At 44.7% G+C, this 27,654-nt stretch overlaps 1 protein-coding gene across 1 annotated transcript in view; it reads left to right on the top strand.

The window, feature by feature from the left end:
* LOC137537872 (mucin-2-like) overlaps window positions 1–27,654 on the top strand; it is a 199,267-nt gene that overhangs the window by 29,663 nt on the left and 141,950 nt on the right. Inside the window, exon 5 of the mRNA XM_068259819.1 lies at window positions 14,035–14,271. Coding sequence (XP_068115920.1) covers window positions 14,035–14,271 — 237 coding nt within the window. The remainder of the gene's footprint in view (window positions 1–14,034; window positions 14,272–27,654) is intronic.

Below are 27,654 nucleotides of genomic sequence, written 5' to 3'. Positions count from 1 at the left end.
TAACCACACCAGTAACAACATATAAAAACCCCTTAAGAACCAGAGTTGTTCTGGTGTTCCTACTTTGTCTCTATTCAATCAGCAATAACTGTACAACTACTAAAGACTATTAAGTGATAATATATCATTATATTATCACTAATTTTTTTTTATGTATATATATATATATATATATATATATATATATATATATATATATATATATATATATATAAATCTGTATTCGCCACTGTATAAGATGTACTGGAATATAAGACGCATGTAGGTTTAGGCCCGATTCACACTGGCAATTTAGTGGCAAATGGATCCGTAAAAACGGATCTGATTACCGGTGATTGGGTTCCGTTTTCTCTCCATTGCCGTTCAGCTGCTCGCGTTCCGTTTCTTCACATTCCCCCCAGACCCCCATCACCAAAGTGGATTTTGCTGTCTAGAACTAAGTGTGAAGAAACGTTCCATTTTCTCATTGCCTCCAATGCAGTGCTTCAGCTTCCGTTTCCATTCTGCTGGGCTCAGAGGTCTGGAAAAATAGCTTCAGAACCAAATTTGCAGTCTGTTCAGCAGATCATGCAGAACAAAACCATTGTAGCAGACTAATGTGAAGGGATCCATAGGGTCAACATTGGATCCGTTTTCATCCGATAGGATCTGTTCTGTTAGGATCCATTAGCAGACCTTTTTTTTCCACCAGTGTGAACCGGGACTTAGAGGGCAAAATCCAGGGAAAAAAATATATACTAAACTTGGTGTGTCCATATTCCAGGAGCATCTTTTAGATGTTCTTCCCCAATGCTTGTATCCTCCTCTGCCCCTCTTCTGTCTCCAGTGTGTCCCCTTCTGTCCCCAGTGTCCCCCTACTGTCTCCAGTGTGTCCTGTGTGTGTTCCCTTCTGTCTCCAGTGTGCCCCCTTCTGTCCCCAGTTTGCCTCCTTCTGTCCCCCATGTGTCTCCATCTGTCTCCAGTGTGTCCCTTTCCCTTAGTTCTATGATTACCAATTTGTATTATCCCCCTCACCACTCTTTCACTTTCGATCTGCTTTATATGTTTTTTTCCCACACCCCTATCCAAACCCCTCACCACTGTTGAAATCACTGCTATTAACTCCTTTTAAAAGCTACTTTTCGCTTTAAGCACCTAGTGTACAGGCCTCATTGGCTGCATATCTGCCGTAAAGCTAACCTGAACTGAAAATTAAAGTAAAAATAAACCTACACAGGTCATACTCCCCCCCCCCCCCCTCCTTGCCCCATGTAGTCTGCTTATCGATCTCTTTCTCCTCACCAGTGTCCTGTTTGTCCACTGTGATCAATGGTATTCTCCCTCCTCATTTTCAAAATGGACGTTACCCAGTAACAGCTGCCTGGTCAGCACACTGTTACATAGTTATTTGGGTTGAAGAAAGACACACGTCCATCGAGTTCAACCAGAAAACAAAGTACAACACCAGCCTGCTCCCTCATATATCCTGTTGATCCAGAGGAAGGCGAAAAACCCTTACAAGGCATGGTCCAATTGGCCCCGATAGAGAAAAAAAATCCTTCCCGACTCCAGATGGCAGTCAGATAAAATCCCTGGATCAACACCACTGGGCATTACCTAGTAATTATAGCCATATATGTGTTTCAATGCAAGGAAAGGATTTAAGTCCTCTTTAAATGCAGATATAGGATTTGCCACAACTACTTCCTGTGGCAATGCATTCCACACCTTAATCACTCTTACTATAAAGAACCCTTTCCTAAATAAATGGCTAAAATGTTTTTCCTCCATGTGCAGAATATGTCCTTTAGTCCTTTGTGAAGGCCTAGGAACAAAACGCTTATCCGCTAAGCTTTTATATTGCCCTCTGATGTATTTATACATGTTCATTAGATCCCCTCAAAGGCGTCTTATCTCTAGACTAAATAAACCCAGTTTATCTAACCTTTCTTGATAAGTGAGACCTTCCATCCCACGTATCAATTTTGTTCCTCGTCTCTGCACCTGCTCTAAAACTGCAATATCTTTCCTGTAATGTGGTGCCCAGAACTGAATTCCATATTCCAGATGTGGCCTTACTAGAGAGTTAAACAGGGGCAATATTATGCTAGCATCTTGAGTTTTTATTTCCCTTTAAATGCATCCCAAAATGCTATTAGCTTTAGCTGCAGTGGCTTGGCATTGAATACGATTATTTAACTTGTTGTCGATGAGTACTCCTAAGTCCTTCTCCAAGTTTGATGTCCCAATCTGTATCCCGTTTATTTTGTATGGTGCTAGGCCATTGGTACGACCAAAATGTATGACTTTACATTTTTCAACATTGAATTTCATCTGCCATGTATGTGCCCATATAGCCATCCTATCCAGATCCTGTTGCAATATGACACTATCTTCCTGAGAGTTGATGATTCTGCACAATTTTGTATCATTCCTCTGCAAAAATAGCAACATTGCTTACTACTGCATCTACTAGATCATTAATAAATAAATCAAAGAGCACTGGACCCAGTAATGACCCCTGTGAAACCCCACTGCTAACAGACACCTATTTTGAATATGATCCATTGACCACAACTCTTTGTCCATTAGCCAATTCCCTGTCCTTGCACACAGATTCTTCTCCTGTTTGTTAAACTGTGATATTACCCATTTAAAGAAACTTTAAATTCTCTTTTTTTCCCTTTTTTTTTCATACCAGCTTGTTAACCTCCTTGGCGGTAACCCCGTGTGTGACACGGGGTAAGCCGTCAGAGGGTGCCGCTCAGGCCCTGCTGGGCCGATTTACATAATTTTTTTTTTGCTGGACGCAGCTAGCACTTTGCTAGCTGCGCCAGCACACCGATCGCCGCCGCCCCGCTCCCGATCGCCGCTATCCGTTGCGGCGCGCGCCCCCCCCCAGACCCCGTGCGCTGCCTGGCCAATCAGTGCCAGGCAGCGCCGAGGGGTGGATCGGGACTCCCAATGACGTCACGACGGGGGAAGCCCTCCAGGAAATCCCGTTCTTTGAACGGGATTTCCTGATCGGAGATCGCCGAAGGCGATCGAAGCGGGTGGCTATCATGTAGCGAGCCCTGGGCTCGCTACATGATTTAAAAAAAAAAAAAAAAAAAAACTGCTGTGCTGCCTCCTGGCGGAATGTTTCATACCGCCAGGAGGGTTAAGAGTTAATGCCTAAGTGAAATCGCCGCATCCCCTTGGCAGATGACTGATTTATAGCTGAGGATTAGCCCTGCAAGGCTCGCAGGGATTTACTTTCTCAATGAGGCAGAGCTTTAGGCTGTAGCTCTGCCTCCTCCGCAGTCAATCTCTGCAGATTGCCGCCTCTCCCCGCCCCTCTCAGTCTTCTTTCACTGAGAGGGGCGGGAACGAGGTGGAGACCCGCGGAGATTGATTGCGGAGAGGCAGAGCTACAGCTCCAAAGCTAAGCCTCTCCAGGAAGAAAAGCCCTGCAAGCCAGGGCAGCATGATCTGCGACCTGCAAAGCCGTGGAACTTTGCAGGTCGCTTTCTAGGTAATAAATCAACCATCTGCCGCGGGGATGTAGCGATTTTAACTCTAGCATTAACTGGCTGATATGAGAAAATCAGTGAAAAAAAGAAACTTCAGAGTCTCATAGGGAAACATGGACATTAACTTGCTAATCAGTTGGAGCACCACCTTCCCTTATAAAAGGCAGGCAGCATCAGGCATTTCACTCACTCCTGTGCCTGCAGTAATTAGAGAAGGGAGAGGTGCTGCAGAAACATTAGGGAAAGCTTAGTTAGGCTTGTTAGGTTGCTCTTTCTTGCTGTTCCTTATTGCTAAAAAGCACTCCTCCTCATCCTCAACAGCTCTTTTGAGAGCTAATGTTGTTCTTGTGATTTATTTTTTTGTGTGTGTGTGTGTGTCCCACAGACACTTGTGTTGCATATACAGCCCTGTCAGTCAGTCTTAGCTGCTGGACCTTGGCCCCTTGGTAATTCCTACCGTGCCACTGCCAGGCCCAGCACATTCAGTGACTACCTGTGTGTGTGACAGCTGTACATTTGTAATACCCATCACTACATATAACTACCTGTTGTTCAGTGCACCCACCTACCTACGTGAGCGCACGCAGTGTCACTGTACCTGTTCAGTACCTGTGTGTGTGTGATAGGTGCACATTTGTAATACCCATCACTCCATATACCTACCTGTTGTTCACAGTGCACCCACCTACCTACGTGAGCACACACAGTGTCACTGTAACTGATTGGTACCTGTGTGTGTGTGACAGTTGCACATTTGTAATACCCAACACTGCATATACCAACCTGTTGTATATTTTCAGTGCACCCACCTACCTACGTGAGCGCACGCAGTGTCACTGTATCTGTCTAGTTCCTGTGCATGCGTGATAGGTGCACATTTGTAATACCCATCACTGCATATACCTACCTGTTGTTCACAGTGCACCCACCTACTTATGTGAGTGCACGCAGTGCCACTTTACCTGTTCGGTAATGTGTGTGTGTGACAGGTGCACATTTGTAATACCCATCACTGCATATACCTACCTGTTGTTCAGTGCACTCGCCTACCTACATGAGTGCACGCAGTGTCACTGTACCTGTCCAGTACCTGTGTGTGTGTGACAGGTGCACATTTGTAATACCCATCACTGCATTTACCTACCTGTTGTTCAGTGCACCCACCTACCCACGTGAGCGCACACAGTGTCACTGCACCTGTTCACGGTACCTGTGTGTGTGACAGCAGCAAATTTGTAATACCAGTCATTGCATAATTGTTCACAGTACCTGTGTAACCGCACACTGTGTAATATACCAGTCCATGCATACCTAACCTGTGTGACAGCTGCACATTGTATTGTAATACCAGTTACTGCATACTTTTCATTGCACCTGTGTGACTGCACATTGTATTAGTCACGTCAGTGCATATCTTTCACTTCATCCCCCCCGATATGGACAAAACAGGCCCTTAAACGTCAGCTGCTGAGGCCACCATAGTGCCCACACCCCAGGGGGGCTCAGCGGTTTGGAAATGTTTGTGTGTGTCTGCCTTAGATCAGAGCAATGCCATCTGTTCTCTCTGCCACCAAAAATTGAGCCGTGGAAAGGCCAACAGCCACGTAGGGACAACTGCTTTACGAAGGCACATGGAGAAAAGGCACAAACTGCAATGGGAAGACCACCTGAGGAAACGCAGCACACAAAATAAAAGCCACCCTCCTTCTCCTCTTCCTCCTTCAGGTGCATCATCTTCAGTCACTTTCTCCCTTGCACCTTCACAATCACAGCCACCCTCCTCCACTCCGCCTCTCACCTTGAGCGGCTCCTGCTCCTCTGCCCACAGCAGCAGCCAGGTGTCCGTGAGGGAAATCTTTGAGCAGAAGAAGCCAATGTCATGCCATCACGGGAGGGTAGGAGGTGCCCTTGGAGGTACTTTAGGTCTAGCTTCGAACTTAATGGATGTATTTATGCATATACCATTAGCCAATTAATCGGCATAGGTGGAAGTAGATATATACTCCAAATTTGGAGGTGCCGATTTTGTTTAATTATTAATTTAGATATATGGAAAGATCCTACCTTAGTAAGTAGTCACTCTCGTGTAGTTGAGTATAAAACAAGAGTTTATTGTAGCACTTTAAAATGACAACGCGTTTCGTGGTTACAACCGCTTCATCAGGTCGTGTTTCGTGCCTTTAAAATAGAAAAGAAATAGCAGGGCACTGAGACATAGAAACACCTCTTATTTGTACTTAACAAATATATCTAAAAAGATGTTTACATTGCAAACAATAATATATTAGTCATAGAAACATGTTAAAGACCATAGCAATAATTTACATATTGTCGTATTAAAAATAATAATAAAGAACCATATTAGTAGTCCAAGGTTCCTATAATAGGACGCATGCATAGACATATAGAGATAAAACAATAAAACAATAAAACATATTAGTAATAATATAAAATATATATATTCTATATGTTCATTCTATGGCATTACGCAGGTTCCATGTATGAGCCCCATACTGATGCTTAAGGGGCCTTGCATTATAATGGCATGACTATTAATCCACATACAGTGTCTGTCATCTTTGTTGCGTAATACCTAGCGTTATGGGTGGACGGAATGTGAATGGCTACATTATGTGTAGAGTAATGGGAGGGGTAATACGAAAGGACGTATATATTATACAGCCTGACCCAGGTGCTATCCTCACTGTAGGAGACGGCGGGTCTACCTACCCTAGAAGGAAGAAGATGTACACCTATGTGGGGCCGCTTACCTAATCGGAGGGTTCTCCAGTCTCGGGCGCCTCATAAGCGCTGCTTCTGCCGCTGAATGTATTTAAAAAGTGGAGAATCCACGTACTTCCGCATACGTCAGGCGGGAGGGGGCGTGGCAGACGCCGTCACCGCGCCTCCCCCGTAGTGATTGTATATGGGGCAGGGGGTGCGTTAGCCTCATAGCGTGGTGGCGGGGGGCGTGGCTGTTAGCGTCATCTCGCTCCTACGCGTGATGACGCTTGGCTATGGGGGACGTAGGACCAGTGTGAGGATGGGGGCATGGCAGAATGCGTCACCTCGCTACTATGCGTGGTGGCGTTTTGCTGATAAAAGGTTAGCCCCTAAAGCATCTAGTCTCCTAGGAGACGTGGGAGGGGTTGAACATCTCCCATGGCTTTTCAGTGTCGTCGGCCATTTTGTTGTAGTCCGACATAAGTGTATAATGCTTTGCTTTCAAGAAATATTTTCTCATTACGCCAATGCACAAAAATAAATGAATGATACTGGATCATATATGGCAATTTGTCTACAGTGATGTGAGTTGGCAAGGGAAATATCTAGTTACAAAGGCCACACAAATCTTTTTGTGGGTATAGGTGCAAATACATAATTACAGCAATATTGGACACTCGTAGTTACAAAAAATGTCACAATTCTTTGAGGTGTAGAGAAAATGGGAACACCCTCAATGAGAATAGCCTTGGTGACACAACCTCTTCCCTGAAGAGGCGTAGCCTTATGTGTATGTACAGGTTTCTCATAATTTCTCTTACATCCACATTTACACTCGGTTGTATTTTTTATCAGATATACAGAACAAAGGCTAATAAGCAATTATACCATGCATCCAGAATACACTGTGATATGATGAATACACTGTGATATGAGAGGATATTGGAGAAGAGCTGTATCATATATTGTGTATTATATTATATTATGTATTATATAGTATAAATTAAGAGAGCAGATGTATCTGTACCTATAAAAAGAATTGTGACATTTTTTTGTAACTACGAGTGTCCAATATTGCTGTAATTATGTATTTGCACTTATACCCACAAAAAGATTTGTGTGGCCATTGTAACTCGTGTTTATATCATCTATATTAGATATTACCCTTGCCAACTCACATCACTGTAGACAAATTGCCATATATGATCCAGTATCATTCATTTATTTTTGTGTATAGGCGTAATGAGAAAATATTTCTTGAAAGCAAAGCATTATACACTTATGTCGGACTACAACAAAATGGCCGACGACACTGAAAAGCCATGGGAGATGTTCAACCCCTTCCACGTCTCCTAGGAGACTAGATGCTTTAGGGGCTAACCTTTTATCAGCAAAACGCCACCACGCATAGTAGCGAGATGACGCATTCTGCCACGCCCCCATCCTCACACTGGTCCTACGTCCCCCATAGCCAAGCGTCATCACGCGTAGGAGCGAGATGACGCTAACAGCCACGCCCCCCGCCACCACGCTATGAGGCTAACGCGCCCCCTGCCCCATATGCAATCACTACGGGGGAGGCGCGGTGACGGCGTCTGCCACGCCCCCTCCCGCCTGACGTATGTATGCGGAAGTACGTGGATTCTCCACTTTTGAAATACATTCAGCGGCAGAAGCGGCGCTTATGAGGCGCCCGAGACTGGAGAACCCTCCGATTAGGTAAGCGGCCCCACATAGGTGTACATCTTCTTCCTCCTAGGGTAGGTAGACCCGCCGTCTCCTACAGTGAGGATAGCACCTGGGTCAGGCTGTATAATATATACGTCCTTTCGTATTACCCCTCCCATTACTCTACACATAATGTAGCCATTCACATTCCGTCCATCCATAACGCTAGGTATTACGCAACAAAGATGACAGACACTGTATGTGGATTAATAGTCGTGCCATTATAATGCAAGGCCCCTTAAGCATCAGTATGGGGCTCATACATGGAACCTGCTTAATGCCATAGAATGAACATATAGAATATATATATTTTATATTATTACTAATATGTTTTATTGTTTTATTGTTTTATCTCTATATGTCTATGCATGCATCCTATTATAGGAACCTTGGACTACTAATATGGTTCTTTATTATTATTTTTAATACGACAATATGTAAATTATTGCTATGGTCTTTAACATGTTTCTATGACTAATATATTATTGTTTGCAATGTAAACATCTTTTTAGATATATTTGTTAAGTACAAATAAGAGGTGTTTCTATGTCTCAGTGCCCTGCTATTTCTTTTCTATTTTAAAGGCACGAAACACGACCTGATGAAGCGGTTGTAACCGCGAAACGCGTTGTCATTTTAAAGTGCTACAATAAACTCTTGTTTTATACTCAACTACACGAGAGTGACTACTTACTAAGGTAGGATCTTTCCATATATCTAAATTAATAATTAAACAAAATCGGCACCTCCAAATTTGGAGTATATATCTACTTCCACCTATGCCGATTAATTGGCTAATGGTATATGCATAAATACATCCATTAAGTTCGAAGCTAGACCTAAAGTACCTCCAAGGGCGCCTCCTACCCTCCCGTGTTGTCTACTTCCCCTGGGACCAGGGGCCGCCACCTTGGCAGGTGGTATCTTTTTGAAGGAGCTGCGACCAATGACACTTCCTCACAAGGTCGAGTGGGGACGGTACTTCCCCACATGCGTGATACAGTGGTTGCCTCATGTGCAACCTAGTTTTGTGAGTATTTATAATCTTTTACTTACTAACAAAGAAAACCTACTCGTGAGATACTACACCAGATTGGGCTCCCGGTGTCTTCCCGTCCCCTCCTTTTCTCTATTCCCTTCAGCACACAATGTCATGCCATCTTAGACATGTCTTGTCTCAAAGCGGAGAGTCACACTGGAGCAGCTCCCCTGGCTGCTCTTAACAAACAGGTGGATCAGTGACTGACCCCACACTAACTGGAGATCGGCAACGTGGTGTTTGAAAACGGCTGTAATCTCATTTCGGCTTTGAATTTGGGAAAGCTGACACATGTACCCTGCATGGCACATGTGCTGAATCTCATAATTCAGAGATTTGTGTCTAAGTACCCAGGCTTAGTGGACATCCTAAAGCAGTCCAGGAAGGTGTGTGGGCATTTCAGGCAGTCTAACATGGTAACAGTAAAAAAGGGCGCAGGAGGCTAGTGGACAAATCGGGTGCCGCCATTCACTCCTATAATAATTATTGTTTAATGGGCGCCGAACAGGAAAAAAGGGCGCCCGAGAATAATAACGTTTTCCAACGGCGCCCAAAGATTTTTCATGTTTTATAGCTGCTTGTGATGATTTACGTTTCTTATTTCAATAAAACATTATTTTAAATGTTATCCCTTACTGTTTGTAAAACATTATTATTCACAAAACAAAGCGATCAGTACGTAATGTAAATTGTAATATATTTTATCCCTTACTGTTTTTAAAACATTATTCTACACACAATACAGTGAGCACTAAAGAGGGTCTTAGGTTTAGGCACCAACAGGGTGGTCTTAGGTTTAGGCACCAACAGGGTGGTCTTAGGTTTAGGCACCAACAGGGTGGTCTTAGGTTTAGGCACCAACAGGGGGGTCTTAGGTTTAGGCACCAACAGGGGGGTCTTAGGTTTAGGCACCAACAGGGGGTCTTAGGTTTAGGCACCAACAGGGGGGTCTTAGGTTTAGGTACCAACAGGGGGTCTTAGGTTTAGGCACCAACAGGGGGGTCTTAGGTTTAGGCACCAACAGGGGGGGTCTTAGGTTTAGGCACTAACAGGGGGGTCTTAGGTTTAGGCACCAACAGGGGGGTCTTAGGTTTAGGCACTAACAGGGGGGTCTAGGGGTTAGGGGTAGGTACAGGGAGGGTTACTTAGTAATTTTTTTTAAAACATTATTATACGTTTCACTATTTAAACGGAAGATTAACGTTTTACAATTGCCGATTTAATGCACATTATTTAATGATTTATAACTTTATAAAACATTAATTTTAAACGAAATACAGTACAATACATTTTTAAACGTTATCCATGCTTATCGTTTAAAACACCGCGCCCTTTTTTCCCAGCGCCCCTTTTTAACGTACGCGTCTAACATGGCCATGGCACGCTTTGCTGATATTCAGCAGAGAAACAACTTGCCGGGGAGATGCTTAATTTGCTATAGCCCGACTCACTGGAATTCGACCCTCCTGATGTTCGACCGCCTGCTACAACAGGAGAAAGCCATCAAACAGTATCTCTACAACTACAGTCAAAGGACACAGTCTGGGGAGATGGGGATGTTCTGGCCGAAGTACTGGACACTCATGTAAAATTCCTGCAGGCTCATGTGGCCGTTTGAGGAGGTAACAAACCTGGTGAGTCGCAGTGAAGGTGCCATCAGTGACTTGATCCCATATGCTTTCTTCCTGGAGCATGGCGTGCGTAGAGTGGTGGATCAAGCTGTGGAGGAGCGTGAACAGGAACAGGAACAGGAGGAAGAGTTGTGGGATACATTTTTAGCAGAAGCAGATGTTTCCTCACCACCTGCTGCAGTACAGAGGGGGGAGGAGGAGGAGGAAAAGTCGTGTAAGGAAGAGGAATCAGATGATGAAGAAGGTGTTGTTCTGGAGGAGGAGGAGGCGGAAGAACAACCGCAGCAGGTGTCACAAGGGGCTTGTGCTGCTCAACGTTCCCGTGGTATTGTTCGTGGCTGGGGGGAGGAGGAGAACTTAGCTGACGTCACTAAGGAAGAGCAAGAGGAGATGAATAGTACGTCTGCATCCAACTTTGTGCAGATGGTGTCTTTCATGCTGTCCAGCCTGTTGAGGGACCCCCATATAAAAAATCTCAAGGGTAATGAGCTGTACTGGGTGGCCACGCTACTAGACCCTCGGTATAGGCACACAGTGGCGGAGATGTTTCCAAATCACCAGAAGGCAGAAAGGATGCAGCACATGCAAAACAAGCTGGCAACTATGTTTACAATGCATTTAAGGGTAATGTCACAGCACAATGAAATAAAGGTACCACTGCCAGTAATCCTTCTCTCATGTCCACCAAGGCAAGGTTAGGATGCTCTAGCGATCTTATGGTGATGTCGGACATGCGGACATTCTTTAGCCCAACGCCTCGCCTTAGCCCTTCCGGATCCACCCTCCACCAGCGCCTTGACCGGCAGGTAGCCGACTACCTGGCCTTAAAGAGAACCTGTACTGAGTAAAAATATTTAAAATAAACCCATGAGGTAACTTCAAATGAACATTACATTGTTACCTTGCCATCAGTTCCTCTCAGAAGCTCACCATTTTCTTCTGACAATAATCTCTTCCAGTTCTGACAATATTTTGTCAGATCTGAAATATATCAGTTGCTGTCAGTAAAATATCAGTTGCTGTCAGTTATAGCTGAGAGGAAAACTGATGTACCAGGTAATGTCCATGTTTCCCTATGGCTCAAGTGGGCGATGTTACAGTTTAACTGTGTGCTGACCAGAAAGCTGTTATGGGTAATGGCCATTTTCAAAATGGAGGACGGAAAATTCCCTTGATCACAGTGAACAAACAGGACGTGGGACAGGAGAAAGACACCGAGGAGTAGACAACATGGAAGGTAAGTATGACTTGTGTATTCTTATTTTGACTTTTAATTTTCAGTTCAGGTTTTCTTTAAGTGTGGATGTAGACACTGTGAGCAGCGATGAACCCTTGGACTACTGGGTGCGCAAGCTTGACCTGTGGCCAGAGCTGTCACAATTTGCCCTCACCTTTATCAAAATGAATGAGGCATGGATCCCGGAGGGCTACTGCCCGCCCAAAGACTAAGTCAGTCCCCACACACAGCATCTCTGCCTGCACGTCGTGTGACTGCCTGCCCCAAGACTAAGTCGCTCCCCACACAGCATCTCTGCCTGCAGGCCGCTTGACTGCCTTTTCCGCCACCACCAACAGGGTCCAGGGCTCCAGCCAGATTCCTGAATTTTTAAGGCCACTGCTAGCAGCGGCCGCTATAATAATTTGCTGGTGCGTGTACATGCCTGCCTAATTTTTCTGGCTGCATTGCAGCTGCAACAACAAAACAAAAGACATGTACATGTGCCAATTCCCCTTCGTGATCGTTACCTTGCTGCGGTGAAGGGGCTTGCGTATCACAATGAAAGCAATGACCGCTGGCTATATCCGTGTCATGGGGAGGGGCACACCCAAGATAATAAGGTTGTTGTTTCGTTGTGGACAGACCAAATTCGATCAGCTGGACAGTCACTGTTGTTCTGTCATTGAGCTACCTCAGCCCCGCAACCATATGGGCTTGAAAACCGCCATGGCCTGCACTCTCGCCATGGTGCGCACCAGTCCAGCACAGCCGTCACTACACAAACAGCTGTGTGCGGTGCGTTACACAGTGAGTTTGGTCTGTCAGTGTGAAGCAGTACTCTAATTACACTCCCTGATTGATGTATACACATGCAAGATGTTTTAAAGCACTTTAGGCCTCCAATTTAGCATGCAATGTGATCTCTGCCCTTAAAACACTGCTTTGCATCAAATCCAGATTTTTCCCTGGGACTTTTGGCATGTATCCCACTCCGCCATGCAAAAACTCAGATGTTAGGACATCTTGAAACATCTTTTCCATCACTTTTGTGGCCAGCATAAATGTTTCTAATTTTCGAAGTTCGCCTCCCCATTGAAATCTATTGAGGTTTGCAGAAGTTCGCGCAAACCTGACTTTTTGCGGAGGTTTGAGGTTTGCGAACCTCAAATCGGAGGTTCGAGCCATCTCTAAACAGCAACTGATATATTTCAGTTCTAAAATCTTGTTAGAACTGGAAGGAATTGTTGTAAAAAGAAAATGGTGAGCTTCTGAGAGGAACTGACCTCGTGGTAAGTATGTACAGTAATATTCATTCGCAGGTACATCATGTGTTTATTTTAAAGAGAATCTGTATTGTTAAAATCGCACCAAAGTAAACATACCAGTGCGTTAGGGGACATCTCCTATTCCCCTCTGTCACAATTTCGCCGCTCCCCGCCGCATTAAAAGTAGTCAAAAACAGTTTTAAAAAGTGTGTTTATAAACAAACAAAATGGCCACCAAAACAGGAAGTAGGTTGATGTAAGGTATGTCCACACAAAGAAAATACATCCATACACAAGCAGGCTGTATACAGCCTTCCTTTTATATCTCAAGAGATCATTTGTGTGTTTACGTTCTGTCCCCTGCAGCTCTCATGCACTGAATAGTGACAGCCAGGCTGATCGTTTCTTCCTGCAGAAAGCTCTGCCCTGTCTGTAATTCCTCAGTATGTGTCAGCCCAGCTCCTTTCACAGCCTACAGAGGAGGATTTTTATCCAGCTCTCTTTTCACTGATAAGAGAGCAGAGACGCTGCTGGCTTATGTAAATAACACACACACAGGATTGTGCATAGAGCGGTCTGGAGAGGGGTGTGCATAACAGATCAGCACGGAAGAGTTGGCAGCCTTCCAGACACAGGGGGACAAGTCTGACAGGGGAAAGATACATTGATTTATTACAGAGACGGTAATAGTAGAAAGTGCTGCAGTAAGCCAGAGCACATTAGAATAGGTTTAGGAACTTGTAGGATGGTAGAAAAAAGGATGACATTTTTGTTACAGAGTCTCTTTAAATAATTTTACTTGTTTTAGGTTCACTTAAAACAATTTTACTAGTTATTACGTAAAGAGAATTTTAAAGTGTTTTACTTTACTGTAAAAAAAATAATGATACCTTGTTGTGTATACTATTTTAGCTTTAAACCTTAATCACACCAACAGCGTGTGCAGCACCTGGGGTAACTTCCACTTCAAGACTTTTGATGGGGACGTCTTCTACTTCCCTGGTACCTGCAACTACAACTTTTTAACTCACTGCAAGAGCAGCTATGAAGATTTTAACATCCAGATGCAACGCTCTGTTATAAACAATGTTCCAGTCATTGAGAAGATCACCATGAAACTGGATGGCTTAGTTGTGAATATAATTAATAAAACAGTGTCTGTCAATGGTAACAGGTAAGCTGCTGCTGAGCATATCTACCTACACGAAATTAACCACTTTGCATTCCTGGGTTTTTATCCCTTAAGATTCCTGACTATTTTGGCATATCATTTGCGTCACTATTGATACAGCAATAACTTTTTATAATTTATGCCATCAAAGTGAAACATATATTTTTTTTTCAGGACAATCTAGGCTTTCTTTGGGTAATTTCTTTCCAAGTATTGTTTCATTTTATTAGAGAAAATTAGGTGTAAACACCACAATTTCACATGTTTTAGGCTGGTTTCACAGTGGGACGTTACAGGCGCACGTTAGAGCAGCCTGTAACACACCCCCACCGCACAGCAATGAAAAATCAATGGGCTGTTCACAGTGCCCACGTTGCGTTACACAGTAACGCTGCGCCATAAGTCAACGTACTGCATGCAGTACTTTGTAAGCGGCAGAGCCGCGTTAGACTGCTTGCACATGCTCAGTAACATTGGGGAGGAGCGGAGAGCGGCCAGGCACATGGCTAATTAATATTCACTGCACTCAGTGACGTGCAGTATTTACTTCTTGGAACGGCCGCTCTGTGCGGCGATTGGCTGGCGGGACCACGTGATGCCGCATGCGTCCAAGAGTGCGCATCACGGCATCACGGACGCCAGAGTGAGCTGCACAATGCGGCTCACTCTGACGTCCAAAGCAGGGAGCACCAGGCGTTGTGTTAGGGGCACGTTATGCGACCATAATGTCCCCTAAAACTCAACGTCCTGGTGTGAAACCAGCCTTAATGTTTCACCCTTCCTGATTTCCACATGAAAAGTGCCACAGTTTTAAAACACATCCAAATATATTGTTTGGCTTGTTCCGGTTAAAACAACACCATATATGTCATAATTTATTCCTAGCTGGGCTTGTAGCAGACAATTATCGCCAGTCTGTGCATCTGTAATGACTGTATGAAATCGCTGGGACACACAGTTTTGGGACCCAAGTGCTGTACAGATGCATTGCTAGGCTGCAACATAGCAATACATCTATACATCATTGGGTCATCAAGCTGTCACCTTATTGATCACTTTTGAAATCTATGGGCGGCAGGTGTCCATGAATCTTAAAAAGTAACTGTCTCGAAAATCTTAAAATTTAAAGCACATACAAATAAGAAGTACATTTCTTCCAAAGTAAAATCAGCCATACATTACTTTTCCCCCTATGCTGCTGTCATTACAGTAAGTGGTAGAAATCTGACATTACCAACAGGTTTTGGATTAGTCCATCTCTTCATGGGGGATTCTCAGCACGGCCTTTATTCTTTATAAAGACATTCCCTGAAAAAGATTTATACAAAGATGCTGGCACACTTTTTTGGCAGTTAGACAGAGCAACTGCCATTCACTAAGTGCTTTTAAAAATAAAGAAAACCCTAAGAACCCCCCATGAGAAGACGGGCTAATCCAATATCTGTCGGTAATGTCAGATTTCTACCATTTACTGTAAGTGACAGCAACATAGGAAAAAAAGTAATTTATGGCTCATTTTACTCTGGGAAAAAAAACGTACTTCTTATTTGTAAATGTTTACACGCATTTTAAGATTTCAGTAACATAGGTCTTTTAAGGACAAGTAGGGATGAGATGACATAAGGCGTTAGTCTGGTAGAGCTAACACTTCACAAAAGAAGAAAATTTTGCGATGAGTTGGCCAATCCTTGCTTACTACATTTTTTCACAGTATAGCAGTGTATTTCGCTGTAAAATTCTCCTTTCACATTTTTGCATTGGCAGATTTCAGGACAAAATAGTCAATACCACCGACTTTAGTGGTTGATAACAAATACATGCTATAAATACCAATTTTGCTAGGTATGTTTAGGAGTGGGGACAATGGTGACAGTGGGGACAATGGGAAAATTACCTTGAGATTTTGAGAAAATTGATTTTAAAGTTATAACAGACAGAATGGATTTTGATTGAATGTGGTTAACCACCCTGGCGTTCTGATAAGATCGCCAGGGAGGCTGCGGGAGGGTTTTTTTTTAATAAAAAAAAACTATTTCATGCAGCCAACTGAAAGTTGGCTGCATGAAAGCCCACTAGATGGCGCTCCGGAGGCGTTCTTCCGATCGCCTCCGGCGCCCAGAATAAACAAGGAAGGCCGCAATGAGCGGCCTTCCTTGTTTTGCTTAGATCGTCGCCATAGCGACGAGCGGAGTGACGTCATCGACGTCAGCCGACGTCCTGACGTCTGCCGCCTCCGATCCAGCCCTTAGCGCTGGCCGGAACTATTTGTTCTGGCTGCGCAGGGCTCGGGCGGCTGGGGGGACCCTCTTTCGCCGCTGCTCGCGGCGGATCGCCGCAGAGCGGCGGCGATCAGGCAGCACACGCGGCTGGCAAAGTGCCGGCTGCGTGTGCTGCACTTTATTTCATGCAAATCGGCCCAGCAGGGCCTGAGCGGCAGCCTCTGGCGGTGATGGACGAGCTGAGCTCGTCCATACCGCCAGGCTGGTTAAATGACAGATAATGGACCATATGCAATTACAGGAATACTATCGATGTATGCATTTATTTTTAAATGCTGTATGTTGTAGCACACATTAGGGCAAGTACTAGGAGCAATTTGATTCCTCACACAGCTGTTGCTCTCAGCTGTAAAATCCTCCGTCAGTTTTGGCATCAGTGTTGGATACAAATGTATCTAAAAACTGAGGACTCCCAGAGGGCTAAGACCATGTCTGCACAGGGAAGTTGCTCTCAACTCCTCAGTTTATAGTTTAATTATCACCTTGCTGAAAGAATCTTATTGATATGGTGGTAAGGGGTTAAAGATTCTAGCAATGTGTGTTTATTATCTTTGCTTCTCTTTACTGATAAAGATACTAATAATGCTAATTGTAGACAGTGGTCTGCCCCTCTCAGCAGCTTGTAAAGTGGATGCAGCCTGGAGTGAATCACCTCAAGCAGGCAGCCAGTCTGAGTGTAAACACAGGCTATTGTTATAGCTAGTTATATTCCAGCAATATTACAGCTCATTTAGTTACCTGTTACTACCTCAGATCAGCCTATTTCTCCTCATGTCTGCTGCATGCTGTGAATGACACAGTGAAATATATTTGTGAGCTGTGTGACAGAGTAACCAAGCAGCTCAGGGTGACCCAAACTACTATGAGCTGTGTGAGAAATGAATTTTTAAGCAGGGATAGTGAGAGAGAGACCTGGGTGAATAAATAAAGTGCCCCTAGCGCTAGTGGTAATATGTACACTAATATAGAGTATTAAAAAAAAAGTCGTTTCAATCGATAGTATTCCTTTAACTTTCTCTGCTGAGTTTTCTCCTAGGAGATATGTTTTCATCTTCTATCTAGAATAACTTTTCAGCACTTTGCAATTGAAAAAGTACCAAAAAGTAGGTGAAAAAGTACTATCAGAACTATTTAAGTATTTTCTTGCTTGCCAGTGATTTAAAATGCGCTGTATTCAAAAGTTTGAAACAAACACTTGGGAGAAATAGTTAATTGCGTATGGGATAGTTTATCAATCCATTGGTATCGAAAATGTACATATATTCCCAGAAACTGCAGCAAAATGACTGCTGGTGTTTCCTGTTGATCAGTGATGGATCATCAGGTGCACTGGCAGACAGTTCTCTTGTCGTCCACATTTATGCGTAATACGCAAACATTCCTTGCCCAAATGTTTGCGTTTGCGTCCTTTAACATTGAAGTCATTGGTGCTAACTTTAGGAGTTACAGGGAACATGAAGTGGGAAGGGTATGGAGACTGCCATATTTATTTCCTTTTGAACAATACCAGTTGCCTGGCAGCCTTGTCTGGTCTACTTGGCTGCAGTAGTGTCTGAATCACACCAGAAACAAGCAAGCAGGTAATCTTGTCAGAATTGACAGAAACACCTCATCTGTTGCATGCTTGTTAACTGTTCACTTGATGACCCAGCCTTTACCCCCCCTTAAGGACCAGCGCTAATTTTGCTGATCTGTGCTGGGTGGGCTCTACAGCCCCCAGCACAGATCAAACACCAGGCAGAGCGACCAGATGGCCCCCCTTTTTCCCCACTAGGGGGATGATGTGCTGGGGGGGTCTGATCGCTCCTGCCTGCGTGTGGCTGGCGGGGGGCACCTCAAAGCCCCCTTCACCGCAGGATTCCCCCTCTCCCTCTCCTCCCTCCCTTCCCCGGAGATCGGAGGCTGCACAGGAACGGATCTGTCCTGTGCAGCCTCTAACAGGCTCCTGCCTGTCATGTGACAGCGATCCCCGGCCGCTGATTGGCCGGGGATCACTGATCTAGTACAACTCTGCTACTGTTAGCAGCGTTGTACAAATGTAAACAAAGCGGATTATTTCCACGATCGGCGGCCCGCAGGCTATTCACTGAGCCCCCCGCCGTGAATTGACAGGAAGCAACCGCTCACGCGAGCGGCTGTTTCCTGATTAATTAGCCTGCAGCCGGCGACGCAGATGTGCGTCGCTGGTCCTGCAGCTGCCACTTTGCCGACGCACGTTATGAGTGCGCGGTCGGCAAGTGGTTAAAGGTCTATGGCTAAAAGTATTAGAGGCTGAACATCAGCAGGTCTGACATGTAACTGGTATTGCATGTAAGGAAATAAACATTGCACCCTCCATATACCTCTCACTTTAGTTTCCCTTTAATAGCAAAGTTTCCATTCATGCTAGCATCATCCAATTCGCAGGGTATGTTAAAGTAAACGCGAGATGGACATTTATTTTTGTAAAAAAAAAAAAACTGAAAAAAAAAACATGCTCGCTGGATCAGGTAGCGTCAATTATTGCAACCCACAATTGCCAAATTAAAGTAAAAAAGAAAACAAACAAACATGGCCATGACCCCTGGGGTCACGATGCTTCAACTCTGGCTGTGTGGGTCTCAACACAAAGCTCAGAGCAGGGAGGCGGCGGAGAGGCAGAGCTGACCATTCGAGCTGGGGTAGGGGCGTTCCTAACACCCAAGTGGGCATTTTGCAGGAGTTCTTTTCCTGCAAGGGACGCCCCTTCCCCTTGAGATTGCCGACAAGCAGCTAGCCACCTATTTCAGGGGGTCACATTGTGGCACAAGGGAGACTGAGAGCGGCGCATAGGGGACGAAGAGGCATTGCATGGAGCAGGGGATATTCCTCTGTGTCCCATCTGCTCCTCCCCTGCACAGCCTTGGGTATACTTCAAGGACAACAGTGGGAACATGGGGAAAATTTTTTTTCAAAATCTTTCAAAAAGAACTAGTAGTTTTTAAAGAATAGAATTTAAAGTTACGAATAGGAAAAAATGTTTTTTTTCTTTAACCACTTTCCTACAGGGTTGTTTTTTTTACAGATCAGCGCAGCTCTGATTTCTTTTTCAATAACTCAATCACTAATTATCAGAACTAAATTATCTATATATTGTTTTTTCAGGACATTTTAGGCTTTTTGTGGTTTATTGTTTTTAGTAATTACCTTATTTGCTATGTGTTTTAAATAAAATGGAAGAAAAGGAAAATAAGGAAAAATGGAAAAAATACACAATTTATCCACTTTCATACATTATAGCTTTAATGTTAACAGTTCTATTGTACATTTTAGTTGTCTATCTCTTTTGTTTATTTAAATTTAAATTTAAGTTTAAACTGTTCATTTGTTATCCTCATGTATAAGATAGAACACATTCTACACCCTACTCACTCATTGCATCTGTCTTCCCTTGCATTGTTTATTTTACACTTGTTTACTAATTAGTCCTGCCATTGAATACCTTTTTTATCAGCTCAGAGATAAATAAACAGTGTTATCTAGATCTTTGTAGAAAGGAGAGTGCAGTAACTTCTTTTCATGTCCTTGTGATTAAATAATCTATCTATCTATGAAATGTGATTAAATAATCTATCTATCTATCTATCTATCTATCTATCTATCTATCTATCTATCGATCGATCGATCGATCGATCGATCGATCGATCGATCGATCTATCTATCTATCTATCTGTCTATCTATTGTGTAAATTTACATATATCTAGAGAAAAAGCAGTGAATTTCATGCCAGGGTTTCTAGGGGGTCAGTATGCAGTAGAACTGACCACCTAAAAACTCAGTGGACCTGGCAACAATTTGGCCGGGGATCGCTGTAAAGCTTTAATATTGCTGTATAAGGATCCCTGGCAAATATACCTATTGTTTGCACTGTTAAAACTTGTTTGATAAAAAATATGATGTGGGATACTCCTTCCCAAGCCTCTTTAACCACCTAATCACTTATACAGGCTCGTATAGCCAGAATGCAGAGCCCAGATCGTGTGGGGATCTGCTGCCTGAGCTATACCAGACCATGTGGACTATGCTATTGGAGGCTCTGGAAAGCCTCCTCCTCTCTCCCAGAGCCTTTGCCCAATCCATGGACAAGGGGCTCAGGAGAATCATGGGGAGACTACCCCCATGCCTGTGGGTGTAGGCCCTGGGAAATTTCATGGTGGCATCTGGGAGTCCCCTTTAACAAGGGGACCCTCAGATGCCAGCTATTTCCTCCCCAAGTGAAATGAGAATGAGGTACTGATGGACCCCTTATCCATTCCCACAAAGGGTTGAAGGACAACTGAAGTGTGAGGTTTATGGAGGCTGCCATATTTATTTCCTTTTAAACAATACTAGTTGCCTTGCAGCTCTGCTGATCTATTTGGCTGCAGTAGTGTATGAATCACACCAGAAACAAGCATGCTGCTAATCTTGTCAGATCTGACAATATTGTCAGACACACCTGATCTGCATGCTTGTTCAGGTTCCAAGTATTAGAGGCAAAAGATCAGCAGAGTAACCAGGGAACTGGTATTGCTTAAAAGGAAATAAATACGGCAGCCTGTATATACCTCTCGCTTCAGTTGCCCTTTAAAGGTGGAATAAAACCCAACCACTTAAACAGTCTTTTATCATTCTAACTTAACCATAAACACTATGCTATATCCCTGGATCTACCAAGATATTGGCCTTCTTTGTCCACAAATGTGTTCCTAAGTGTGAAAGGCAATCTCTTATGTAAAAGAATAGCGACACCATTTTTTTTATTCTAACAATTACATAAGAACTAAGTTTGGTATTATTTCAGGAAAAAAATGGGATTAGAGAATTTGGAGAAGCGTGTCTCCTGTAACATTATTATATCAGGGGATTTAGATTTGTAGTACTAAATACATTTAGCTCTTTTTATTTGGCTGTTATGCCCCTGCACACTATGGGCTTGATTCACTATGCGGTGCTAACCTACTTAGCACGTCTAAAGTCTTTAGGCGCGCTAACCAGGGTGCTAAGTAGGTTAGCACCGGTTTTCTCAATCAGATCGCGCGCTAAGTGCCGCGTGCAAAACTTTGCTATGCGCGCGCTAAGTTCCATAGGCTTTAATGGGCACTTCGCGCGGAGTGCACTGCGCTCTGTGCAGTGCACGCGTAAAGTTTTACGCGCATAAAGTTTTGCGCGCGAAAAGTTCGTTTAGACGTGCTAAGGGGGTTTTCACAGGCGTGCTAACAGTTAGCACTGCTTTGTGAATCAAGCCCTATGAGATACTACCTTTATGTTGGTAGAATAATATAATTATGAATACAGCGATATAAAGAACCCTAACTCCTAAAATATGCTTTTTTTTGTAAAAGGACATCATCACCATATACAGTATACTTATTATTATGTTGGCTTGGAAAAAGCCAATGTTTTGTTCTTTGAGAAATTAATCTTATTAGATGTTCCCTATTGACTTCAATGGAAAAATTTCAAAAGCAGTCATTTTCACAGTATAAAAGCCAGAAACCCCAAACTTCGTACATCCAGTCACTGGGAGACTGGGGTTAGCGTTTTGAGAAGTAGGCGAAGCCACATACAGCCAATTAGATATCAAGCCACTATTATATGGTTTCTTCAGAAAGGAAAGCATCTAGTTTCCCTTGTGGCTATTGTCTTTGTCAATTTAACGTAATAAGCCAATGCAACTAGAGTATATAACATTTTCAACTATAGCAATAACAGACCACTATCCACAATCCTAAATGACATGTCTCACGCCCTCCTACAATCCTCGGTTCCCTGCCATCGGTCCCGGTCTAATATTCGTCTAACTAGATGAATAGTGCTCACTCTTGCTTGTGTCATCGGGAGCTTACTGCGCAGGTGCAGTACAAAGTCATAGCCGGCCTTTGATATGAGCGACCGGAGCGGTCGCTCAGGGCGCCAGCTTCCAAGGGGGCGCCTATAGCTGGTTGCCTTTACTGAGGGCTCCAACACCTGGCTACCTATACTGGAGGCACCTATGTCTGGCTACCTATGGGGGGATGGAGACCTTCAACTGACTTCCTATACTGGAGGCACCTAAGCTTGGCTACCTATGGGGGGATGGAGACCTTCAACTGACTTCCTATACTGGATGCACCAATGCTTGGCAACCTATATTGAGGGCACCTACACATGAGATCCTATACTGGGGGCACCTATACCTGGCTGCCTATCTATACTGAGCCTGAGGGCGTTTTTTTTTGGGGGGGGGCGCACTGCTGCTATAACGCGTGGTGCAAATTATCAGTGCTGTGCTATCATTCTAAATGGGGGGGAGGTGGCTAACTGTCCCACTGATTGTTTTTATTAATATTCCTGAAAGGTTCTAGCCTTCAATTTTAAGTGTATTCAGAATAATGCACTCTTTCCATCAATTCGTGGTTATTAATAGTATTTTTTCTATTATACATACGTGACGTGTCACAGAGATCTGGGCATTTGGCATGATGTGTCACAACGTCAAAAAGTTTGGGAACCTCTGTCCTAGGAGATATCTCAGGAGAAAAGGGAAATTGCATATGGCCCTGTGTGTGTGTATACATGCGTGCGTGTGTGTATATGCACGTGGGTAGGGGGGGGGCACAAAATCAGGTTTCGCTCAGGGCGCTGTAAAACCTAAGGCCGGCCCTGTACAAAGTTTTCTTGTACTCTGCCTGCGCAGTTAGCTCCTGATGACGTGCACGGGATAGAGTACACGCGCAGCAGTCAGTAGTAAGACGCATATTTAGACTGGGACCGGTAGTGGGGAACGGAGGATCGTAGAAGGAGGGCGTGGGACATGAGCTGCAGGGGGCCGATAGAAGCCCAGGTAAGTGTCGGTTTTTGTTTATTTAACCCCTCCACAGAACCTCTTTAAAAAATATTTTTGCTTTGCATTTTTATGGCGACAGGGGTATGGGGGCTTTGTTATTAACCGCTAAATTTTGTGCAAAATTACCCAAAATTTTACAAATTACGATTTCACATCCTAATTGCAAATAATTTACGATGGGAAATTAGGATTATGCGACATCAGTAGTGATGAGCATGTAATATATATATATGTGCACACAAGAGTCATTGTGCTATCCATAGTATACAGTATGTGCTTTATCGCCCAGAGGAGAAATCACCACTTCTTTTAACCTCATTTTAATGTAGCTCCTGCTGAAGGAGAAGGATGCTGAGCCCGTGGTATTTTGGAGAATTGGAGGGAGTTATTTTCCTGTCTCTAGACTTTTTGTTGCATATTTGTGAGATCTCTGTCCAATCTCTATGCAGCCTTTTGCTCGAGTCCATCTGAAGGGTTCATCTGAAGGTTCTCCTTCTGAGCAGGCAGCCCACTGTCCCTCATGGCTTTCAGCCTTTCTTGTAGTGAATGCACTTGGTACTTTTTGGGCCCAATTGCAAATTGTAGCATGAATGGATCTCCCAACTTATACTGGATAGCTCTTTTCTGGAGAGCCAGGGTGACTGGCTTCAAGGCTCTTCTCTTTGTTAGCTTAACCAGTGATATATCCAGATATATTTGAACTTTAAAGTCACTACCAATTCCATTATGGCCTAAAGCTCTTGCAGCTCTCAAAATGCGTTCCTTGGATTCTATATAATGCATTTTAAGGGTTATATCCCTGGGAGTGTTGGCTCTCCTCGAGGGACCCAGTGATCTCTGTATTCTGTCAAATCTCAACAACTCCTCCTGACAATCTGGAAGCATGGCTTTGAATACAGTTAGTGTAAAGCTCCTTATGTCAGTGACAGACTCTGGAAAAATCACAGCCTCAAATTATCTCTCCTGCTCCTGTTGTCAATGTCCTCCACTTTGGTCTCTAGTGCCAGGATCCTATCCTCCTGTTTTTTATTCTTGCCCTGCACCACATCTATAGCGTCTGCCATACTGTCTTCCCACACCTCCATTCTGTTAGTTCTAGCCCACAGGTCTTCTATTTGTGCCGATAACGAGGAGACTGCAGATCTTATGTCTGTGTGGAGGGCAGGGGCAGCTCCAGTAATTTTTCATTGAGGGTGCTATGCAGGTGCTGGATCCCCTACCGGGGTAGCTGTGAACTTGCAGTGCATGAAGCGTGTCATGGCAAAAAAGGGCGTGTCCATGCACTGGAAAGTGGGTGTGATAATAAGGGGTCATGGGGAAGGCTAAATGTGCATGAACTTAGCAGTGGTGTAAATCACAGACAGTGGACTTCAACAGCTAAACTTTGAGTAATAACTCCTTTCCTAATAAACAAAATAATGCACTTCTTGCCAGGAGCGTATCTAGAAATGACTGGGCCCGTAGTAATTTTTTCTTATGCCCCCCCCCCCCCCCCCACACACACACACACACACTTTAATTAGCTACACACACACACAGACACACACACACAGACACACACACACACAATAATTATGTGAATATTATTGTCGCCAGTTACTTACCTGGGGACTCTTCCTGCACTGCTCGATACCTCCACTGTCCCCCTCTGCCTGCTGCATGCCCAGCCCCGTGTCTTCTTCTCTATCGTGCTGAGTCACCCAGCTTTCAGAGGGGGACAGCGGAGGAATGGAGCAGAGTGGAATGATGGTGAGGGAGCAGGAGGACTTCAGAGCTGAAAGAAGCCCCAGGATAGTAACTGGCCATATTAATGTTCACTTTAAGGAAACCTAAACTAGGCAGGGTTGTTTCTAGCCGTTTTGTCCCTCCAGGCAAGGAACCTGTATCACTGAATCATCCCCCCCCCCCCCCCATACAAATACACATACATACTCCCACATCCTCTATACTAATAGGCAACTGTCCCTGCGTAGCTTTTAGTCCAGGTGGTTAAAGAGAACCCGAGGTGTGTTTAAAGAATGTTATCTGCATACAGAGGCTGGATCTGCCTATACAGCCCAGCCTCTGTTGCTATCCCAAACCCCCCTAAGGTCCCCCTGCACTCTGCAATCCCTCATAAATCACAGCCGTGCTGTGAGGCTGTGTTTACATCTGTAGTGTCAGTCTCAGCTGCTCCCCCGCCTCCTGCATAGCTCCGGTCCCTGCCCCCGTCCCTTCCCTCCAATCAGCAGGGAGGAAAGGGATGCAGGCGGGGACTGGAGTTCTGCAGGAGGCGAGGAGAGCAGCAGACTGACACTATAGAGATAAACACAGCCAGCTCTGACAAGCTGTTTGTCAGCAGCGTGGCTGTGATTTATGAGGGATTGCAGAGTGCAGGGGGACCTTAGGGGGGTTTGGGACAGCAACAGAGGCTGGGCTGTATAGGCAGATCCAGCCTCTGTATGCAGATAATATTCTTCAAACCCACCTCGGGTTCTCTTTAAGGGGTTAAATACTGCTAGGAAGTGGTGGGGGAGGGTTTGTCTCAAACAAAAGACACATTTTTTTTATTTCACATCATTAAAATTAAGCTAATAAAGGCAGAGCTTTAACCACTCTGCACACAAATCCCCAGAATCAGACCTCTAAGTACTGCATGCAGTAGCTGTACAGCAGGGTGCCAGTGATTCACATACTGTGCACTCTCTGATGTCCAGTGCATGGGGTGTGAATCACTGTCATCCTGCTCTACAGCGATTGCTCCTGCCCCCACTGGCTTCCCTGCAGCTCACTTACTTTGATGCCTCCTCTTGCTGCTCAGTGACAGGACACCTTCCAGAACTCCAGGCAGCTCTCTCATCTGGCCTCCAAGCACTCGTGCAGGGGGCAGGGCAGGGGCGGGCAGGGCACAGCTGCACACACACAGATACCATGTGCTCTGAAAATGCTGGCTGTGAGTAAGGCAAGTGTGCATGGAGAGCAGGGAGGGGGGGCTATGGGGGAGGAGCAGAGCAGCTTCTACAGTCTACACATTTTCTACTGTTCGAACAGCCAAACAGGGATGGAGGGGGCAGACCTCTGTACTGTTTTTGGCTAAAATGCCTCTACAGACAGGAGAGCCCCCCCCCCCTTGGTTAGGGCAGCTAAGGGCCCCATAGCAACTGCTGTGGTTGCTATGGTGATCCCTACGCCCCTGCTACTTACTTTACGTACAGCAGAGATTAGATTGTGCATTTCTCTGAGGACAGTCAGAGTGACATGACTATGTACTCTGTAAAGTGCTGCAGAAGATGTCAGTCCTATATAAATCCATAATACCAATATGGTAGGGATATTAGACTATGACAAGTTCACATTCAGACTTAGAACAGAAAAAGCATAGGACTAGCCCCTTCAGTATCAGTCAAAAGAGCTCTGCTGCAGAGGTTGATCGGTAAGGGACAGAGTGAAAACAAAAAGCACCTGTTGTAAAATAGTTATTCCTTCTCACACTTTAAAGGGAACCTAAATTGAGAAGGATATGGATTTTTTTCTTTTAAAATAATTCCAGTTGTCTAACTCTCATGTAGTGTTGGGCGAACAGTGTTCGCCACTGTTCGGGTTCTGCAGAACATCACCCTGTTCGGGTGATGTTCGAGTTCGGCCGAACACCTGATGGTGTTCGGCCAAACCGTTCGGCCGCATGGCCGAACTAAGAGCGCATGGCCGAACGTTCCCCGAACGTTCGGCTAGCGCTGTGATTGTTCGAACAGGTCACGTGGTTCGGACCCGAACGCGCTCTGATTGGCCGAACTGTCATGTGGTTCGGGTAAATAAATACCCGAACCACGTCATATTTCCGCCATTTGTCTGTGGGTTTAGCTTTGGGTAGGCAGGCAGGGTAGTTCGCGCTCCAGCCACGCTAGCCAGGGTCCCCCCAGTCATTGTGTCACTGCTGGGACACACTATATAGCATTCTGTTTACTGCCACTCTGTGTACCTCGCTCAGCCACACTATAAAGCATTCTGTTTACTGTTCTGTGTCTGCTGGGAATAGTAGTACACCGCTCGCTCAGCCACACTATATAGCATTCTGTTTACTGCCACTCTGTGTCTTCTGGGAATAGTGGTACACCGCTCACCCGCCACTGTATAGCATTGTGCTCTGTGTCGCTGCTGGGAATAGTGGTACACCGCTCACCCGCCACTGTATAGCATTGTGCTCTGTGTCGCTGCTGGGAATAGTGGTACACCGCTCACCCGCCACTGTATAGCATTGTGCTCTGTGTCGCTGCTGGGAATAGTGGTACACCGCTCAGCCA

Source organism: Hyperolius riggenbachi, chromosome 11 (genome assembly GCF_040937935.1).
Source record: "Hyperolius riggenbachi isolate aHypRig1 chromosome 11, aHypRig1.pri, whole genome shotgun sequence".
NCBI lineage: Eukaryota > Metazoa > Chordata > Amphibia > Anura > Hyperoliidae > Hyperolius > Hyperolius riggenbachi.
Note: the sequence above shows the minus strand (reverse complement) of the source record. Positions and strands in the feature narration are given on the sequence as shown.